The 21,871-nt window shown below is 33.5% G+C and overlaps 1 protein-coding gene across 1 annotated transcript in view; it reads right to left on the bottom strand.

The window, feature by feature from the left end:
- Window positions 1-7,904: 7,904 nt before the first annotated feature.
- LOC129953989 (protein I'm not dead yet) overlaps window positions 7,905-21,871 on the bottom strand; it is a 57,059-nt gene continuing 43,092 nt past the window's right edge. Inside the window, exons 6-14 of the mRNA XM_056067565.1 lie at window positions 18,038-18,152; window positions 17,892-17,959; window positions 17,694-17,819; window positions 17,452-17,577; window positions 17,181-17,387; window positions 9,043-9,137; window positions 8,681-8,961; window positions 8,469-8,606; window positions 7,905-8,406 (exon numbers count right to left, since the gene is read on the bottom strand). Coding sequence (XP_055923540.1) covers window positions 8,266-8,406; window positions 8,469-8,606; window positions 8,681-8,961; window positions 9,043-9,137; window positions 17,181-17,387; window positions 17,452-17,577; window positions 17,694-17,819; window positions 17,892-17,959; window positions 18,038-18,152 — 1,297 coding nt within the window. The 3' untranslated portion in view covers window positions 7,905-8,265. The remainder of the gene's footprint in view (window positions 8,407-8,468; window positions 8,607-8,680; window positions 8,962-9,042; window positions 9,138-17,180; window positions 17,388-17,451; window positions 17,578-17,693; window positions 17,820-17,891; window positions 17,960-18,037; window positions 18,153-21,871) is intronic.

Raw genomic sequence — 21,871 nt, 5'->3', positions numbered from 1 at the left:
CAGTGATCAGCCCATCTAGTGAGCATATTGAGTGCGTTTTGGAAGAGGTCTCTCAGTGTATTAGGATGTTCCCCTGTGACGGTGATAGCAACATCATCGGCATATGCAACCACTCTGTAGCCTTCCCTCTCAAGGGATATTAGTAGTTGGTTAACCACTATGTTCCACAGGAGAGGGGACAGAACACCACCTTGCGGAGTGCCTCTACTGACAGACCTTTTTGTTCAAATTCCCCCAACTTAGAATTGATGATCCTGCCTTTTAGCATTAGATTAATCAACTCACAGATTGAGCATTCGATGTTTAGGGTCGTCATAGCAGATGTGCGGATAACGTTGTTGAAAGCGCCCTCAATATCCAGAAAGGCTACCATAGTATATTCCTATTGCTCTAGGGAGTATTCGATAGTTCTTACCAAAGTGTGCAAGGCTGTTTCTACCGATTTCCCTTTGCAGTAAGCATGCTGCGACATTGGATAGTCTCTTATTAATGCTATTATACGTATATGGATATGAATCAATCGTTCCAGAGTTTTGAGAATGAATGATGATAGGCTAATAGGTCTTAAGTCTTAAGGGTTGACATGCGAGATTTGCCCACTTTGGGAATGAAAACTACTTTTACATCTCTACATCGCTGAGGTATATAGACCAGATTTATACAACTTTTGAAGATCATCTCAATGATGGGCAAAGTTATATCAATGGTAAGTTGTAGCTCAGCTGGTACGATTTGATCTGCACCTGGAGATTTATAACGTTTGAAACTATTCAGAGCCCATGTCAATTTTTCTTTTGTAAGACCTTGACGAAAAGTTAAGTTAATACCCGACCCAAAAATGATGTATCACTTATGTGGTTATTATTTCGATCTCAAAATCAGAAAATGAGTATTTTCAAACTCTTACCCCAAACACAGCTTAAAAAAAAAACCTGCCATGTTGAATGTTGAATTTGATATAATTCGCGTATTCATTCACATCAAGGAACTTTAGTTATCACTCCACTCCCAAAATTTGCTGCCGGCTCTAGGTCTAAAAGAATCTACAACTGATCAGTTTCATTTTCTTGATATAGCTTTTAAATCGTGGAACAAAATATTCAGTGATGAAAGCCCATAATAGCTATAAATGGCCCCTAAGAGCTGATATTTCGCTTTTAAAATTGCACAAACCAAATTTTCAGTTAAAAAATGTACTTAAATTTTAAATTCTTGAACATGACACATCTCAAAATTAAATACAAAAATTTGAAATTGTACCTACAATGTACACTACTTTTATATTCAACTTAATTACAATTTTGATGAAAACATTCAAAGACAAAAAATGTGGGTTCTGGGATAAAATAAGCTCCAATAAGTCAGCACCATTTTTCTTGAAAATAAACTGGTTGTAACCGCTTTTCTTAATTCAAATAATAAGGCCCTAAGTTGAGCCTATTTTTGCGGACGCCTGTGAAGAAATCCATAGATGAGGACTCCAAATCGAAATTTTAGATAGATCCTGAAAAAGAAAAAAAAAAAACAATTATTATAATGTTTACAAATAATAAAATGTAGTGTAAAATAATAAACACAACAAGAATTAGTTACCTACCATGTTGATTTGAGTGTTGAGTTCTGGAGTTGGTTTGGATTTAAATGGCAGCGACCACTAGTTGTAAAGACTTCGTACTTTATACGTTTACCTGGGTGTCGACTTGAAATAGACCATTTCGGCCAAATGACAATTCTGGACTTGGATAGAGATTTTTGAAGCAAAGAGATGGTTATAGAGGTAGAAAAACTAAAATATCTAAGGGTTTAGTGATATTATTTGTCCAATAAGTACTTTTTGTTTATTTTCATATTTTTTTTTTAAGTTTAACACCCAATTCTAATTTGAAAATAAACAATGCAATTATACCTTTGGGAAGTATGGACAGACCCTCTAAATAAGGAGAATTCCAAAAAAAAAAAGAATTCTAAGTAAGGAGAATTTAGTTCATGTTTGAAATGTACGAGCGCTTAAGACGATAGAGAGAACTTTTGATTTCAACGAACTAAAAAGCAAAGAGAACATTCTTTCTTTTTATCAGCTGCCGTCTAGACGTGTTCTGACTCTTCATAAAATATTATAATTGAATTGTTTAAAGTTAAGATCTTATCCGTTTGGATTGTTAAATAAAGTAAAAAGTACTCAACTACGTTGCGTATTGTTTTTAATGAATAAAATAATGTACGTCACACATTTTCACGCCACTAAAAAAGTTACTCGCAAAAAATACGCATAAAACGCAAACCAAACGTGCTATATACATACATACTTCAACTTTGACCTCTAACTTAAAGGAAGATCCCCCTTCTTAGACATATGATAACAAATGAAAAAGTGTTGCCACTTTTTAAATTATAACTAAATTCCCGAATCTTATTTGCCACACCTCGTATTGTTAGAAACCTTTGTTCAAAAGCAATCATATAGGCAAGTCTAAGCTTGATGTACAATTGAGAAGCACCTATTAAGTAAGTTAACTACCAAATGACAAATACAAATTAAGCAAAGTTAACTCTAAAATAGTAAGAAAATTTAGAATGTTCATCATCATCTTAATTTTGACTTCGTCCTTGTTTACGTTTCTATTAAATAATTGTTTGTGTTATTGGTTGAAATTTGAAGCATTGTGCTTTCAATCCATAAGTTGTATGGTAATAAAAGGTAAATCCCATACGATATGTTGAGGCCCGAGAGCTTAACCTCTGAGCTTATAAGATTTGTTAATATTCAGTAGTCATGCTCATGGCCTTGAACTGCTAAAAGTGTGATGATATAAAATAAGGGTAAGTTAAAGCCTAAACCTCTGAGTTTATAGTCAAGAGTATGAATAAAAGTTTACTTTGAAGTACTTTTTTCAAAGGTGAATTTAGATTTTTGGGAATATATTTTGTTTAAAGGCGGATTGATAAATTGACACATTTCACAGGCAAGTAATAAAAGTTTCCATTTTATCAATATTTTTGTTTTTATCTGGTTTTAGGGGCAAACCGTTGTTAGGACTAAGTTTAGTTGATCGAGACACACTCTCAATGCCCAAATCTGTTACAAGTTGACTGGATAATTTAAATCAGTCTTCATCACCCTTAACTTCTTCTTCTGAGACACTGAATCTCATAGATGTACTAAATATCGAAAGTGTGTTACAAAAAACGATAAAGGGGCAGATCATAATTGACTTTTACAACAAAAATAACATCTTGGATAATAAATGTCAAAAGGACTGGGTCCAATGCATATTAGACGAGTGCCTAACCAAGAGAGTTGTCTTAAATTGACCCCGTTACAACGATGAAATAGGATATTCGTTGGTTTTTTGATATTCTGTTTTTTGCTTGTGTATACTAGTGCAATGATTGTAACAATGATTTATAAGTAATGATTTTGCTTTTCTAATCCAACACTTCTTGTTGTAACACTTCTGTCTTAGGCCGTATTTATTCAATCCCCATTAAATTTAAACTCATCATTAAAAAAAAAAAGATTTAAATGTTCATGCATATTTGAATAATTTCCAATTTAATGAAGAAAAAATATATTAGGACTTATACAAGTTAAACAAAATTATATTTAAAGTTTTTTTCATTAAAAATAATGTTTACAATGAACCTAGCTTAATTCCAAGTATTGTTTCACGTTCACGAAGTAGGGGATTTACATGAAAATTATTGTGCAATCAATATCAAAAAGGTGGATTGACCTTTAATTTTTATTTTTTAAATAACGGGCTCAAAGCTGTTCGCCCTAAACTTTATTTTAAGAAAATGTAAAATATTTTGTAGAAGTGTACTGTAGTAAATAAACACTTTAAACTATAAAATTACTTTTTATTTTTAGAAATTTTCCAGCTTATGAACAATTTATTTACAAAATAACTTGTTTGTATTTTAAGATTATGAAGTTCACAAAAGGTACTACCAGTGGCATGATGGTTAGTACGTTGAACAACAGAAACCTGACAAATACAGAAATTGACCAACATTTACAACAGATGGACGAAACAATAAAACGAACGATGGAACGGACAATTCCAAAGTACAAAGAACGGGACCAAATGGACGCTTACAGAAACGTGACAATTAACGCACTACGTAGGCACAAGAGTGGCTTACTGACAAGACTCAAAATCTTGTACAGACGACTTACAGACCCACACGACTTGGAGGTTAGGACACTGAAATATTCAATAAAAAATGTCAATCTGTTGATTAAGGAGAACTACAGGTTATCAATCAACAAGTACTGGGACCGCAAGATCCGGTCAGTTAATTCGAGTGACCCTAGTATGTTCCCCAAAATCAACAAGATATTCAGGAAAAAAAAAACGATAATGACCTTCCGTGTCTTAAGCTCCAAAGAAGTGAAGAGAACAAAGACGTACTTATGACATCGCAAATAGATCCACAGGAAGCCATCTTTGACGATGACTTTTACATAATTGAAAATCCGAAGGAAAAAGTGGAGGCGGTGGGAGCTGCTTTCCAGCAAGTGTACAAGGTGAATGTTAGCATTCGCCCCAACCACGACCTGGAAAACAGAGCCCTACTTAATCACTTTTACCTTTGAAATGATATGACACAATGGCGATCTGAGAACCGCGGTTTCATGAGGTTCAATGACGATTCCTTGGCAAATGCCATAATCGCCGAGCCAACGGGACCAAGTCCCTTGTTAGTGACGAAGGTTGAGCTTCAGCTCATCTTCAATTCAATAAAAAACAAAAAGTCAGCAGCCGTCGATGGTATATCCAACGTTGTACTAAGACATTTACCGATGAAAGCAATTGACATTTACACCACGCTTTTCAATAATGCACTGAATAATGCATATTATCCAGTGCATTGGAAGACCGAAAAAGGGAAAGGACAACTCCAACCCGTCAAATCTTCGGTCGATAAGTCTTCTTCCGAGCATCAGCAAAGTCTTCGAAAAGATCATTAATAGGTCTCTGACTAAGTGGGCTGCGGATCTTGACCCCAGAGTTAAAGGTAATTTGCTACATGGCCCTCATACGGCCGATGACCGTTTATGGTTGCCTTGTGTGGTTCAGCGTTGCCCCTTCCCAGATGGGGAAGTTTCGGGTGTTCGAGCGGCAGTGTTTACGACGCTGTACCGGCTTATATCGCACAGTCGAATCTTCTTATGTGCATTACTATTCCAACGAGGTCCTATACAACGGGGCTCGAATCAACAGAATTGACAGTTTCGTGATAAAACTCGTTCGAGGTTTAGAGTTATGTCTTCGATCAACAATTTAATTTTAGGGGCGTTCTATCCGAACGACGAGTATTTTGAAAGTGCACGCTTGAGTGGCATTACTCTTTTTAGACAGATACGGTCTGATACAGGATAGATTGGCAGTTCCGCTAATCTATAGGCGACTCCTGTACAATCGGGACGTCATGGCACAAGGCGGAGTAAAGCTCCTTCGGTTCGGTAGGGCTGTGTCCGAACGGGACCGAACTGATAGGGTGAAGCAGGAGAACCAGTTTTAGTTGCTTCAATCGGCACTTGATATCGGGTAGTAGGGATGGGGTTTTAAGCCTTGGCCGGCTTACATACTTGTTTTATAGTTTAAGGGTTTAGTTTTAAGTAGAATAGGCATGATGGCACAAAAAGAAATAGAAAAAAAATACAAAACAGAAAAAAAATACAAAAAAATAAAAAAAAAACATTGAAAAAAAAAACATGGAATAAAAAAAAATTTAAAAATACAACAAAAATGTTAGATATTTAGATTTGCTGCTGTGGTTGTTCTAGTTTTAAGTAGTTTATAGGTAGAATAGGTAGTTTAAGTTAGCTTTAAGTTTTATATTAAGGACATTATTTTAAGTAGTTTTTAATTAAAATTAAAAAAAGGTCTTGATATTAGTTTTTTTTCAAAATTTTCTAGTAAATACAAAATAAATAAAATTCAAATTAAAGTAAAATAGATCTTAGGGCCTTAGTAATAAGTATTATTGTTTAACTTAGAGTGTCCGTATGTGACCATTTAGTTAGTTGTAAGTTATGGATAATTAGGCTAGTTTTATGAATTGTTGTCTAGCTTTAAGATAGGTTTAAGATTGAATTAATAAGTGCGTTGAACTGTCATGCCAGAGGTCTTGGGTTCGATCCCTGCCAATTCCATCTAAAGTCTTTTCACGGGTACTGCCTCTTGCGAGGAATCGACAAATTCTCCAAGAGTAACTCTTGTCATGAAATAGTGCTTTTTCAAATTAGCCGTTCGGATTCGGTATATAAACTGTAGGCCCCCTCCATTCCTGACAACATTACGCGCACACAGAAATGGTTGAGAGTTGTTAGTCACTAGGCACTAGTTCTCAACGGACTGTTGCGCCACCCAATTTATTGTTTTTAAGTTCACAAAAGCTTAATTTTCTTAGAAGATTTGCTGCTGTGATTTTTTAATTTAAACTCCAAACATTAAATGGTTAAAAACGTAAGACTGGTTCAATTTTTGTTGAAAAAGGAAACTGAAACGAAACCAAAAACATAAAAATTATATTTACATTTCATGCCCATATAAATAAGATATTTGGCACACAAAGATCAGTTCCGTATTTATTATTTTATGGTAATGCAAAATTAAATAATATTTTTTAAAATTAAAAAAAAAAGTATTGTACAATCTACTGGTAAACGTATGATTTTTAAGTAGTGAACATCTTGCTTTAAAAAGAATTAACTTGAAAAACTTCATTTAATTTTTACCTAAGAGAAGTCTAAAAAGAAACAGATTTTCTTTATATTCCTAAAAGTTTGATACCAAAGTGTGAAAAATCTTAGTTTTAATTGAAGGCGCTTTAAATTACGATATGCTTTACTTAATATCAACTTTCCAAAAGTCTTTAAAAAATGTGATTAGAATAAAACCAATTGGAAAACGGCTTGTTGTAGCGTTGAAGATACATTATTTGTATGCAAATGCATATCAAAATAAGATTTTTTCGACTTGATAAAATACTCAAAAGAGAAAGATTTTCTTGCAAAACTAAACGGAAAAACCTTAGATATAACTTTACCGAAATCAAGTTATTTGTCCAATTAGTTTAAGCCGAAAGTCCGCTTAGCAAAAAACTATAAGGAAATCCACTTAATTTAATACAGATTCCACTTGTTTTTAGCAAGTCTTTTTTCTCCGTGTATGTTTGCATCCTTAGAATGTTAGACAAGTTTTAACTTGCGAGCTAAACCTCTGACCTTAATCATGTTAAAAAACAAACGTATTCGTTAATTTAAATAATAATTTTATTTAAACAAAAAAAAAACAAAAATTGATTGAAATACAAATTTGAGGGCATCTCTATGGTGTTTTTGTCAAGAAATGTCGATTTGCTATTTTGCATTTTTGTAGATATTTGGCAGGGTCCTTAAAATAAAGACGGTTTTTTCGTCTTGAGTTATCAATCTTAATAAATCTAAAGTTTCATAATTTGTTTCCATTTATTTAAAGGTGCAAAAGAAAAACTTTTTCTCTCGTTATTAATATTATTTTATTTAATTTAACATTTTAGATTAAACAAAAATTAACTAATTTTACCACTTATAAAATAACAATTTCTTTTTATTTAAATTTTTGTTTGATGATTTTTATGCATTTTCAGTCCAGTTATACACATAGTTTATAGTTTAGTTATACAAAATAAAATTATTTATTATAATATATATCATATTTTTAACAATCCTACGCCATTTTAAAATTAATATTACTGTTTTCTTAAATTAAGCATTCTTAGATACCTACATACTTATTTTTATGAATATTTTATTATAAAAGTATTTTTTTGTTGTGGTTATACAAAAATGTGATATTATTGTTCAGAAAAATTCTTGTCTTGAAGTTTTGCAATTGGTTTTTCTGTCATGATTTGTTTTTTATTATTGTGTTTTTGGGGAAAGGTACTTTTTGTTTTCGATATTGGAACTTGTGTAGGTACCTTTGTTTCTTTATAAATTTTAGTTAATTTTACAAAAATATGTTACATGTGGGACTAAATGCTTTCATTTATAGTTTTTGATTTAAAATTTATAATTTAATTGTTATTTTTTAAGAAGTTTTATCAAGATTAAGAAAGTAAATGCTTGATTTCTTTTCGGGAGTGGCAATTTTTTTAAAATATTTTAGATTGTTCTTAAATAATTGTACATACATTATAGAGAAATACAAAAATCTTAAAGTTAAAATATATACTTATGTATTTTTTATTTTGTCCTACTTTACTATTATTTTAAATTTTTGTTGCATTCGCCGGAATGAGTGCCCACTCAGGGAATGTATTAAGATGAGGATAGACAATTGGGCCCCATGTTAGACAGTTGATGAAAAGAACAACAACACTGGCAATTGTTGGACCTATACCAGCAATAGCCTGAAAAATATTAGTAAGTTAAGTTTGATTTTCAACAATTTCTAATTATTTCATAATCTTACCATATCCTTTGTACGGATATTAGCATATCCTTGCACCAAAGCATTTGGAGGTGTACTAACTGGCAAATGGAAGGCCATACTGCAAGCCAGGCCAGCAGGTAGAATCAAGTACAATGGATGGATTTTAATGGCAACAGACTGAAATATGTATATTTTTTTAATTAGAAAATATTTCGAAAATATCATAAAGTAAACGTGGGTTTTAAACTTACCATTTCAGCTAAAACTGGAATAATAATATTTGCAATTGCAACATTTGAACTGAAAGCTGTCATAACAACTGCCACTACAATAACTACGAATAACAAAACCACTGAGGGTAGAACTTTAAGTCCACTCAAAGCATTTCCCAAAAGCGCTGCCATTCCACTTTTTGCGCTTCCTTTGGCAAGGGCAAATCCACCGCCAAGCAAGAATATCAAACCCCATGGAACTTTGGTTTGAATGAATTTCCATGTGATAAGTCCGGGAATGGGTTTGTTTGGAACTGGTCCTAAGCAAAAGAAAAAAAAACAATGTCTTTAGGTTAATTTTTGTTGAAAAATTGAGAAAAACAAATATTTCAAAAACATACCTTTTCCACCGAAATAATTTAAGAAGGCATAGTTTGCTGGCAGGATGAAGCACATAATCACAACGAAAATAGTTGGCATGGAATTCCGGATATCCCTAGAAAACAAAAAAAGTGGCATGTTAGAATTGTAAGGTTTTCGGAATTTTAATGGTTTTATTTGCTTGCAACTTTTTAGTCGCTACATTTTGAAAGTTTGTCTTCTTATTTTTAAAATTAAATTTTAACATTTGATCTTAAAAATATGTAAACTCTTGCCTCTCTTCTATAACGAAAATCAAGTTGGTTCCAGGTAAAGATTGTAAACAATAATTTGACTCAAAGCTATTCCATTGAGTGGTAGTGAGATAAAATATAGAAATAATGCCAACATGGGCTCCGTCAAATTGTGAACATTCTTGTGAAGACTGCCCTTAAGCCCTTTAGGTGATTTTTAAGTTATCTTATCCGCTTAAAATGTTTCCTTCACTTAAAACTACCCTGGTTTTAATTTATTTGTAAATCACAGATTGACATAGAACGAGCTCAAATGTAAAAAGATTTTATCATCTGGCATTTAATCAAGAAAGTCCCTTGAAAAAGTTTGTCAGCAGATTTGTGATTAGAGGCCTCCAACCTACCGATCTCTCGATTGGGTAGGTCATCATACGGTCGGCTCTATTTCCTTTTTTGAGAGAGAAAAAATCTTGAAAATTGACGTCATCAATAACCGATTTTTGGCTTGTAAGAAAAAAAGTAGGCGGACTTGTGTTTTGTACATTTTCTTTCAAAATGTCTGATGAAAAATTGTCTAGAAAAATTGTTTTGATCTCCAATTTTCAAGGCAACATCTCAAATACGCCAGACTAAAGGCCAATTTCTCTACAAAGTTCAAGTCTCTAAAATTCGGTTTATTGACAAATAAAAACTCGATTGAGTTCTAACTTGTTTCTTCGTCAAGTTTTTAAGCGTAAAAACTATGATTTAAATCTCTGTCTGAGATAGAACTTCGATTACGTAAACCCAAGACTTTGGAGGTTTAGAAGATTAGAACTCTGTTCACCAATGTTTTAACTTCCTCCAAAGGCCTTATTTTAAGAGTGTTTCCGGTTGTGGATTAAATTTAAGACCGTAAGGAATCTTAGACATCCTAGTCGCAAAATATTTTTTAAAAAATATATAAACATGGAAGGTTTTTCAAAAAGTCATAAACATTGTCTGCATAATGTACAACGTTCTGGGCACACTGAGTATTCATAAAGTGCCGTATACTTTAGTTTTAAATATGTCGAGAAATAATATTCCTATATGGTCAACATAAAAGACTCCATTTGCAGTCAACTGCATTCTTTTAACGTAAATTTTAACCAAGGCGGCTAGTTAGTTTTCAAGTGTCATGTTGGAAAATCTATCAGGAAATCTAGTAGAATCTAACACGAATGACAAAAACAATATCCGCAGTATGAATACTACCGATACAAGATAAAGTAGAATCTTACTATGGATGGGTTTTAACATTAACACGAGTCTCGAATGGATCTTATGTGATTTCGTTCTCAAATTTTGGTACAGTTGATGTTGCATTTATATATTGTTTGGAATCATGTGTTTTTCATTGGGGAAAAAAATCAATCTGTTACTGTTGATATTATTTAGATTTTTTAGTGAAAATGGACTAACTGGGCTTATTTTCCAAGATAAAACAATATAAAAGATAATTAAGTTTTTCTCTGTTTCCACCAAAGTTTTATCTCAGATTAGATTAAATAAATCTTTTTCGTGTTTCCACCACCTAAGAAGATTTAAAAGTGAAAGAAGATTCTAGAAATTTGCCTTACTTTTAAGTGCTTTTTGTCGCTTCAAACTGCCCAATATTTATAGAAGACAAAATTCCTGTTATGACATTATGCACATCTGAATCAATATATAAAAATACTTAAAAATTATTGATATATGTAGTTGCAATAATCTTTTGGCTGAATCTACAAAACACACGAATTCGTGAAACTTTTTTTCTATCATTTAAATTAAATGCATCATATGATATTTTATAGAGATTGAAGGACTTATTTAATGAGTCTAGTTTTCAAGAAATTGTGAAAACATCAAATGAAATCGAAACCAATTTCTTTTGATCTTTATTGTAGTAAAGACGTTCAGTGAAAAACGAATATGTGTATATGTATAATAGGTTCCTAGTAATTGATTCTGTGCCAACTTCTGGCTTACTCCTTTCACAGTCCAATTTTTAATGAACTCCAGGAGCACAGATTCATTTATTTATAATAATTCTGAACGACATTTCATACAAATATTATTCAATGTTCGTACGATCATTTTGAAAGTAATCATATAAAGTTGTTTAGAACAAAGTACCTTTCAACTATAACACGGCCATCCTGCAATTTTCATCGTTCTCGATGAAACAATCCATAATCGTCATTATATTGAAACAAAAATAATAATTTGGGAACAATTCAACACAAATAGTAAGCTCAGAGGTTTAGCTCGCAAGCGTAAACTTGTCTTGTACCATTAACAACAAACCTTAGTAACTCAGAGGCACACAGCTTGTCTACTAATATTCCCAAAACAATCCACTATCAGCAAACTATAAGCTCAGAGGTTTAGCTCACAAGCGTAAACTTGTCTTATTTTACCACAAAACCTAAGTAACTCAGAGGCAAACAGCTTGTCTACTAATATTCGCAAAACAATCCACAATCAACCAACTATAAGCTCAGAGGTTTAGCTCTCGAGCATAAACTTGTCTTACACCATTTAGCCCAAGCACACATAATATAATAATTAACAAAAACCAAAAGTTCTTCAAACTTCAGCCAATTACTTGGTAACAATTTAATAAAATTAAATAATTTTCTAATTTTCTTTTGGAACTGGTCTAATAGTTTCTCTTGCAGCAACTATAACAATTTTGGAATTGATTTTCTTCAACTTGTACCTGTCAATCGGCAACACGCCTATGACCTCGTAAAGACCTTTAAAGTGAACGTCTAGCTTAGACTTCCGTATTTGATTGCTTTTGTATAGAACGGTAGCACCTATTTCTAGTTTAGTTGGAGTACATTTACCTTTGTCAAACCTTGTCTTCATTTTTCCAGCATTTTCACGAATTCGTTTATCTGCCAACTCGCGTAAAGCATCAAAATTGTCATATCCAGTTTCAATGTTTAGGTCTGCAAACAAAGCACTCATTTCAGGGGTTCGTCCACTGATTCCAGTTAAAACTTTTAAAGGTGACAGTCCAGTTGTTTTGTTGATTGTTGTGTTAAGGGCCAGTTGGACTCGACTGACATAGCTTGTCCATTCCATGTGAAGTTCCAAATTAGTCCGTAAGAGATTTGCCACTGTATCAACGTATCTCTCAACTTGTCCGTTTGCTCTACTTATACCCAGTGCAATTGTGTGGTGTTCAATACCATATGATGTACAAAGATTTTGAAAATGTTCGCTTGTGAAGTTCGTTCCCTTGTCACTAATAATTTTAGCTGGAACTCCAAACAGCATTACAAAGTTGTTTAAATGTTGAATAGTTTCTTTTGCTTGTAAAGTCTTGCACGGAAACAAAATTACAAATTTTGTAAAGGCATCAACGAATATTAAAATGTAACGGTTATCTTCCTTGTCTTTTCCATGAAATGGACCCATACAATCGATATGAATGGTGTGGAAAGGTATCGGTTTTTTTTCAATAGGATGCAGTTCACACTGTTTTTTTCCAGAGGGTCTTTTTGCTACCAGACAAATCAAGCATGATTCTACAAATTTTCGTACATTTCTTGACATCCTAGGCATCCAGAAATGTTCTTTCATCTTGGCAAGCGTTTTTTCCCATCCAATATGACAATTATCTTCATGATAACGTCTCATTAATGATAAACGACAACTTTGTGGCACCAGTAATTTATTATTTTCCCCTTGAATTTTCCGGTACAATAATCCATTATTGATGACGTATTGTGAAGTAGTATCCAAGTCTCCCCCCTTAATTTTTTCGATTATTTCAATGCAATCAGCGTCGGAATACTGTTCTATATTAAGCCAATTTTCTGATAAACTGTTAAGTTGATAACAAGTCTTTTGTGGTGGATTGCGGCTTAAATAATCGGCATGCTGCATAGTCTTGCCCTTACGATATATAATGTTGAATTCAAAGTCTTGCAAATAGATCCACCATCTAGCAACTCGGGACAGGAGATCTTTTTTTTCTTTAGTTGCTTTCAATGCATTGCAGTCTGTTACAATAGTAAACCTGATTCCTAGCAAATAATTTCGGAAATTTTTGACAGCGTTTACTACAGCAAGCGTTTCCTACTCGTAACTGTGATATTTTTCTTCATGAAGTTTTGTACTTTGGCTATAGTAAGCTACTACATGCAGCTGTCCATTTATTCTTTGGAACAAGATAGCACCATAACCCAAAGCACTCGCATCAGTGTGTAATTCAGTAGGTTGATTTGGATCGAAAAACACTAACACTGGCCTGTCAGTCAATTGCCTGATTATATATTGCCGAGCTTCTTCACACTCACTTGTCCAGTTGAATTTAACAGCATTTTTTGTTAATGCGGATATGCACCTAGTTTTAACAGCAAACTCTGGAACAAATTTCCGAAAATAGCTGGATAGTCCCATAAATTGTCGAACTTGTTTCACATTTGCAGGTGGAATTGATTTGACGAGAGCTTCTATTTTTGACTTTCCAGGCCTTATTCCTTCAACAGAAACCTCTCGGCCAAGATACTCGATTTCAGTTTTCAAAAACTTGCACTTTTCAATGTTCAACGAAAATCCACTTTGAGTCAATGCTTTCAATACTAAATCCAGGTTTTTGATTCCTTCCTCAACAGTTGATGATGGTATTAAAACATCATCCATATAGACAAGAGCTGTTTTGTCCTTCAAGGTCCCCAGTGCTTTATTGATAGCTCGTTGAAAAACAGCCGGAGCATTGGCAAGTCCAAATGGCATCCTTAAATATTCAAAGTGTCCATCAGGTGTAACAAAAGCAGTTTTTTCTATTGAACTTTCTTCGATTGGTATCTGATGAAACCCTGACGCCATATCCAAAGATGTAAAATATTTGTTGCCAGAGAGTCGATCTAATTGGTCTTCTATTCGTGGTAAGGGATACCGATCTTTGACAGTTGCACGATTCAATGCTCGATAGTCGACACATAGACGATGTTGTCCATTCTTTTTCTTCACCAATACAATTGGACTGGCAAATGGTGAACTGCTGTCTCGAACTATATTTTGACTCTTTAGTTCACTTATTATTTGACTTACTACTGTTCGCTCCGAAAAAGCCATTCGGTACGGTCTATAATTTACAACTACTTCTTGATTAAGGCGAATATTCAATGAACCAGTTTGTACTTCTGTTACTGGAAATCCTTTCACAATGGATGCAGAATATTTGTTTAACAAACTTTCAACTTGAAAGTTTTGGTCGGGAGTGGCTTCACAGATCTTCTTTGTTAATACGTTAGATGATGAAATCAGATGGTCTTTTCGCTGCAAAGTTGATCCATGCATATCAACTCTAATTTCTAGTGATGAATCACTTAAAACATCTCGTCCAATTATTATTTCGTTCTTCAGATAAATTTCTTCAATTATATAGAAGGTTATTTCAGTGTTCAGTTTTTCAAATTCAACCAGCAGAGTCACTTTTTCTGTCAAAAGGATTGGATGCTTGGAAATACCTTGGATGCTTGGAAAGTGTGCAACCCTCTTCAGTGACATTTGATTTGCAATATCCGCTCTTAGTAATGAGCAATCAGAGCCAGTATCCAATAAGCAATGGTATAATCTTCCTTTAATGAACACATCTGTGGTATTGTCAGCCATCAAAACATCATTGCACAAATTAACTTTTCTTTGATCAGCATTTTGTTTAGACCAGCAAGTTCTTTCATCATGTCCAGCTTTATTGCAATATGAGCATATTTTAACATTCTCAAGTCTTTCATGCTTAAAACGATTTCCTGAACTCAATCGGGGGCAATTTGCTTTGAGATGTCCAACTTTTCCACACTTGAAGCACTTTTTTTCTGTCTCTAAGCGAGGCCTCTTGTTCTGAAACCCAAAGTTGTCTTCATCACTAGGTTTGGTCTTGAATAATCTTTTATTGTTTCCATCGTTCAATACAGATGCATCTTGTTGTCTTCGAGGTGGCTCACTAATAGATGATAAATGATCTATTAAACATTGAATCGAGGTTGGCATGACAAACATCAGAGAATTTTTTAATCCCAAATTTGTAATGCAACCAATAATTATTTTGACAATTTTATCTTCTGGAACTTCAAATGGTAACCGGTTTATCTGTGATACTTTTTCCATCACAAAATCAGAATAAGATCCAAATTCTTTGCTTTCTGAATTAGCAACTTTTCTGAGTTGAGCCACAATGTCCGTCCCACTTGAAAATGCGTGAATAATAGATGATCGTAAGTCAGACCAAGAGTAATGCTGATATCCGTATTTGTCGAACCAAGCTTTTGATCGCCCCATCAAAGAAGAACGTACACGAGGTAGAACATCAAAATCCTTCAAATTGTCACGCTCAATTCTTGTGTCAATGTCAGAACACCATTTGATAATGTCCACTCGTGAATGATCGGGATCAAAAATGGGAAATCCAATGATGCCATCTTCTTTCCGTTCCTTAAGTTGAGCAGTCTTCAAAAACTTCGACAGTGCATCAGCTGTGATGAGCATTGTGTTATTTTTTTCTTGACAAACGCCCTCCAAGATTTCTTCTTCTTCATTGTCCAAATTCTTCTTATTTTCCATCACTTATAAAATATTTTGTTTTGTTTTTTTTTTTTTCTTTAAAATTTCTTTTTATTCTTCCTTTAGGGTTATCCCACTTCTGATAATAGGTTCCTAGCAATTGATTCTGTGCCAACTTTTGGCTTACTCCTTTCACAGTCCAATTTTTAATGAACTCCAGGAGCACAGATTCATTTATTTATAATAATTCTGAACGACATTTCATACAAATATTATTCAATGTTCGTACGATCATTTTGAAAGTAATCATATAAAGTTGTTTAGAACAAAGTACCTTTCAACTATAACATGTATGTACATTTTATCAAAAAAACATCATTTAAAAAAACGCCAATCTAAAACGAAATCCATCAAAACACAATTTTTATTTTAAAAAAAGTGAGGATATCAATACTAGATCCTTAAATAAATGTCTGCTACATAAAAAAACTGACAATTGTATTTAAGTTTGTTTTTAAAACATCTGATTTATGAGTCAGAACCAGCTACAGGGTGCTAGAAAAATATCTTAAAACACTTTTGAATGCAGTTCCATTCAACTGAAATCTAAAATTACTAGAACTCAAAAAGTGATTTTCAACAGAGTTCTACAAATGTGATTAGATTTGAAGAAATGCTAGAGTTCAAAATATTTTTAAAATGAAATTCCAAACATAAACCGAAAATTATTAGATCAAGTTTTGAATTTATTTTAGACCTTCGATAAGAAATTAGGCCGTAAGACCACTTAAGAGTATTCAAATCTCTTTTCATTAGTTTTTTAGAACTTCGTCAGTTTTAGAAAATCTCTAAGACGTTAAAGTTTTGGACTTAATTTTCAAGATAAAACGTGGGTGCTTTGAACTATAGGCTATACCCAAATATCACTTTTTAATTTAAGTAAACCATCATATTTCTTGAGAGGCAAGAGGTTTTTTTGAGCAGTTTGAGTTAGACATGTTTTCAAAAAATAAGCCTACTTTCCCTTATCATTAGAATTTTCAAATTTACGAACTTCAATATTATAAATTAAATAATTTCGTTGAGAAGATTTAGAAATAATAATCCAATTGAAATATTTTTAGATAAAAATAAGCCCTTATTGAAATATTTGAATCTCCAGTAAGGCAAAATATTTGAACCTCAACTCTAATAATAATTTATTTAGGGTTGCTCGAAGATTTTTTATTCTGTCAAGAAAATAATATGAAACGATATCATTTTGACGATATTACATAAAAGTTTTAAATTTTTTGGAAAACAAACGAATAACATCCGTCAAAATGAAATTGTTTGATTATGTTTTACAGAATTTAACAATGTTTACTCAAACAAATTATCTGTACAAAACATTAACTTACTTCTCATTCAAAATATCAGCCCATCCAAGGAAGATACCAGGTTTCCGGGTAAAGTACATAATAACCATCAAAATGAATAAAATCATAACTTGAATTTCATGAATACTCATTGGTCCAAGTTCTTCGTATCTTTGATCGATGACTTTTCTAGCAACATCAGCACCATTTCTGCCAATATTTACCTCAGCAGCTTCTTTACTCTTTGGCCTTTAATTTAATAGAAAGACTGATACAAAAAATATTTCAAGCATAGTATAAAAAAAAAACTTACCTAAAAAGACCCATGAAATGCCATTGTAGAAACAGCCACATCAAAAATGTATAAACCAACATTGAAGGTACTGAGTAAAACATGAAAGTCGGAAAGTCCAAATTATCGGTGGCAAATTTAAATCGTCTGAAATTTGTTTTGAGTTTTTAGGTTAAAAATATTGGTTTACAAAAATGTTATTTGAGATAAGAATCTGTGAAATTTGTAAAGGAAACACCCAATTCATTTTATGAAACACTTACCCTTCATAAAGACTTTTGAATGTAAGATTTGTCGCTGTTCCAATAACTGTTCCACAACCCCCCATCGATGAGGCATAAGCCACACCAAGGAAGTAACAAAGTGTAACTTTTGAAGGATATGGTGGTCTAAATAATAAATAAATAACAATTTTTTAAAATTTATTTGTTTTGTTCTTTGATTTATAAAGACACACTTACTCTTCTTCTCCATCTTTTTTGGCAAGAGACTTGTATTTGGGTGTTGTGTACATTGTACATAATCCTTGCTATAAAATGTATAAAGGTTGTTTTAAAAAATAATTGAGTTTGTATGTTTTATTATTTTGTTTTTTATTAAAACTTACAGCTTGAAGTTCTTCTAAGACAGCTTGAGCAATTGGACACATCATGGCAGTACAAGCAGCATTTGATATCCACATAGATAAGAACATTGTTACCGTTAAAAGACCAAAATGAAGCCTATAAAAAACCAAAATAATAGTATTGATAAATTTTAAATGTAATCAATAAGCTATTAATACAATTTAACAGAATCTTAAAAATTATAACTCAACGAGAAATATTTCATTTATTTTGTAAATAATTAAATTTAAGTACATTTTTTGCATAACTTATTTCAAATAATTCAGTTTTAACAAAATGAGGAACTCTGAAATTGTCATAATTTGTTGTTTTGTTTATAAATAACTCAAAGGTTGGTATTCCAACTCTCACATAACAGACATTCGTTTGTAAATAAATAAAATAAAACTTGAATTGATTATAAACTATAGACTATTCTGATCTACGCGATTCATTGCCTAATAACATACAATAGATTTTTCTCAATGAAATTCTTGAATCTGTAACCGTTATATATATATACATTTTCCTGTAGCTAACTATAAACATGTTGCTAATTAAAACAATGTAAATGAATTCCATATGAGGGAAAGTTATTGAGTCGTAAAAAAATTAAACAACCCAAACCAATCATAGCCTCTACTTATTTTTTATGAACATTTTATTTAATATTTAACAGAATATGAATAAGTTGAATGACTTAGTAAATGTTGCTTAATATCTATAATATTAAAACAGTGGTAACAGTAGGTTATTTTAGTCGGTCAAATTCGAACTGAACATTTTCAAATTTCTTGATGTTTCAAGTTCACGGTCACGACATTCAAGCTTATTTTAAATTTTCCGTAATCAAGCAAATCATTCACTATTGCTGCCTTTTTCGAAGCCCTAATCTACACAAAGTATCAACTTCTCATCCAAAGAATTGTTTCGTACTACCCTTGCACTGAAGTCGTTGTTACGAGTGATTTTAATGTACATAATTCTTCATAGCTTCAACATCGGGCCAGACAACACCCAAAAGAGTGTGAGCTGAGATCTTCCCTGAGTTGAACCACTTAACTGAGCTGGTCAACGAGCCCACTCGAATATCGGACGTGGTAAGTCGAGCAGACAATAGTCTCGACTTGTTTCTTTGATCCTGAGAAATACACTATAAGTGTTCTATAGTGGTTCTAAGAGAACCGTTTGGCAATACGTGAAAGCCAACTGGGACGGTCTCAATAATTATTTTAGGATCTACTTCTGATATCATCACAAGTTTGATATTCCTGGGAATGAGAACTTTATCCCAAATAGGGTCAGAAGCATCAGACCTAAGTATAACGCATGTTTCGATGCGATGTTATTAGGGCCAAGTAAGTGGATTTTCGTTGCTATAAATCCAACCCTACTGAAGAAAGCCAGATAAAGTTCTAGCAAGCTATTTATACATGATCAAGAATAACGGCAAAAAAAATACTGCAACGTTCCAAAAACAGTGCAAATGTTTGGTCATTTGTCAAAATAAAGAAGCACTCTTCCTCGGTTCCTACGTTCGTTGTCAATGACACTCCATTTGTTAGCTCTCAAGAGAAAGCTTATCTCTTTGCTAAATAATTTGTTGTCAATTTAACGCTGCCAGTGAGTGTTACGTCCCTTCTTTGCAAGGGTAAGAAACGCTGCACCTCAAGAAATATCTCAAAGATCGAGGCTTCTTTATGACCGATAGTATGGGTTTCGCAGCAAAAGGCCCACTGGTAATCTCATGATGCAGCTCACCAAACAGTGGATCAAATCTTTACATCGTTTTGGAGAAAGTAAGATTATTGCACTTAATATTTCAAAAGCATTTGATAGGAATTCCTATCGGTGTATACTTGTTTTCACCTCGGAGAGTAAACAAAAAAAACTTCTGTTCTGGGATTGGAACATTTCTCATTTATGCTTATTGCTAGCCAAGAACTGTGTTTTTTTTAAAGTCCCATTGTAATTGTAATTCTATATATATTCAGGTCAAGCCCTAAATTTAGGTTTGAATTTATTTATGAATAGCCTAAGGAGTTTAGAGAACATCTATGAAAAAGCCCCAATGCATTTTCATAGAAACTATAGTTAAAATTTTCCCAGTCAGATTTTTTCTTTTCGCTATATAACTGAAAGGTAATATATAAATAGTTAGAACAGTGTTTCTGACTGGAAAACTTATGAAAACGATGCATAAAGCTTAAATTTTAATTGACGAAAACATGTTTATATGTTTTTGTACACAGTCAATATGCTAGCAAAAACACAAATATTTTTACTTTTGTACAAAAGTACTTTTTGGCTTATGAAGTTAAGTCTTTAAAAGCAGCAAACTAGCTTAGTGAAATGAGGTAAGAATAGCTTATCACCTATTCACAAAGCTATAGCAAGTTGGTCGAGCTTCAGCTCATCTTCAACTTAATAAAAATCAAAAAGTCAGCAGGCGTCGATGGTATTTCCAACGTTGTTCTAAGATATTTACCCGATGGAGGCAATTGATATTTACCCCACGCTCTTCAATAATGCACTGAAGACCGCTGTGGTTCATCCTCAACAAAATAATTCCGAACAAACAGTTCGGGTTCAAGGCGGGTCATGACACAATTCATGCTACGTCTAAACTCGTTTCTGATATCCAATGGAATAAATCAAAACAACAATGCACAGGTGCTGTTCTGGTTGATTTGGAAAAGGCTTTTGACACCGTATGGTTAGAGGGTCTTTACCTTAAACTGAGCAGGCTTGGCATAAGCAAGCCATAGTTGTATATACTTTATGATATGCTTAACGGTAGAAAGTTTGTTGTCAAAAGTGGCAATGTAACTTCTACCACAACATTCACAATTAAAAATGGTCTTCAACAAGGAGCGGTGAATTCGCCGATTCTCTTCAGCATTTACACCAGTGATCTGATAGGTAGTCTTACAAAGGCAATTGCGGCGCCGACGATCTAGTTGTGTACAGAACTGCCCGAAAAGTTGAGGTTATTAGAATTCTCTTGCAGCGTGATTTTGACAAGATTCAGCGATGTTGCGACGACTGGCAACTGAAAATAAATGTCCAGAAGTCGGAGACAATTCTGTTCCGAACTCCGTTGGCTGGGGCCACTAGGGATACGTGCAAGAACTGGCGCAAGATGGTTATCGTTGATCTTCACGGGCAGCCATTAGCGAGCAATAGTGTAGTGAAGTACCTCGGTATCTGGTTAGATCAGTATTAATATTTCGACAGACATATAAAGGCTGCTCTGACCAGGGCCAGAGGAGCCTTCGCTCTGACGAAACGGCTGTTTTTTAGCAGTCGGCTTGACTTATATCGCACAGCCGAATCTTATGTACATTACTATTCCAACGAGGTCCTATACAACGGGGCTCGAATCAACAGAATTGACAGTTTCGTGATAAAACTCGTTTGAGGTCAGATTGCAAGAGCTATGTCTTCGACCAACAATTTAATTTTCGGGGCGTTCTATCCGAACAACGAGTATTTTGAAAGTGCATGCTTGAGCGGCTTCATTCCACCAGAGAGATTCCTCTTTTTAGATAGATGCGGTCTGAAGATTAATTGTCAGTTCCGCTAATCTACCACGTCAGAAGACGAACCGTGGATAGACGATTCCTGTACAATCGGGACGTCATGGCACAAGGCGGAGCAGAGCTCCTTCGGTTCATTAAGGCTGTGTCCGACCGGACCGAGCTGATAGCGTTAAGCAGGAGAACCAGTTTTGGTGGCTTCAATCGGCACTTGATAGTGGGAAGTTGGTATGGGGTCTTAAGCTTACACACTTGTTTTATAGTTTAATGGTTGAGTTTTAAGTAGAAACAACTTTT

The sequence above is a fragment of the Eupeodes corollae genome, chromosome 1, assembly GCF_945859685.1.
Source record: "Eupeodes corollae chromosome 1, idEupCoro1.1, whole genome shotgun sequence".
NCBI classification, from domain to species: domain Eukaryota; kingdom Metazoa; phylum Arthropoda; class Insecta; order Diptera; family Syrphidae; genus Eupeodes; species Eupeodes corollae.
The sequence above is the reverse complement of the archived record's forward strand: the minus strand, read 5'-3'. Positions and strand labels throughout refer to the sequence as shown.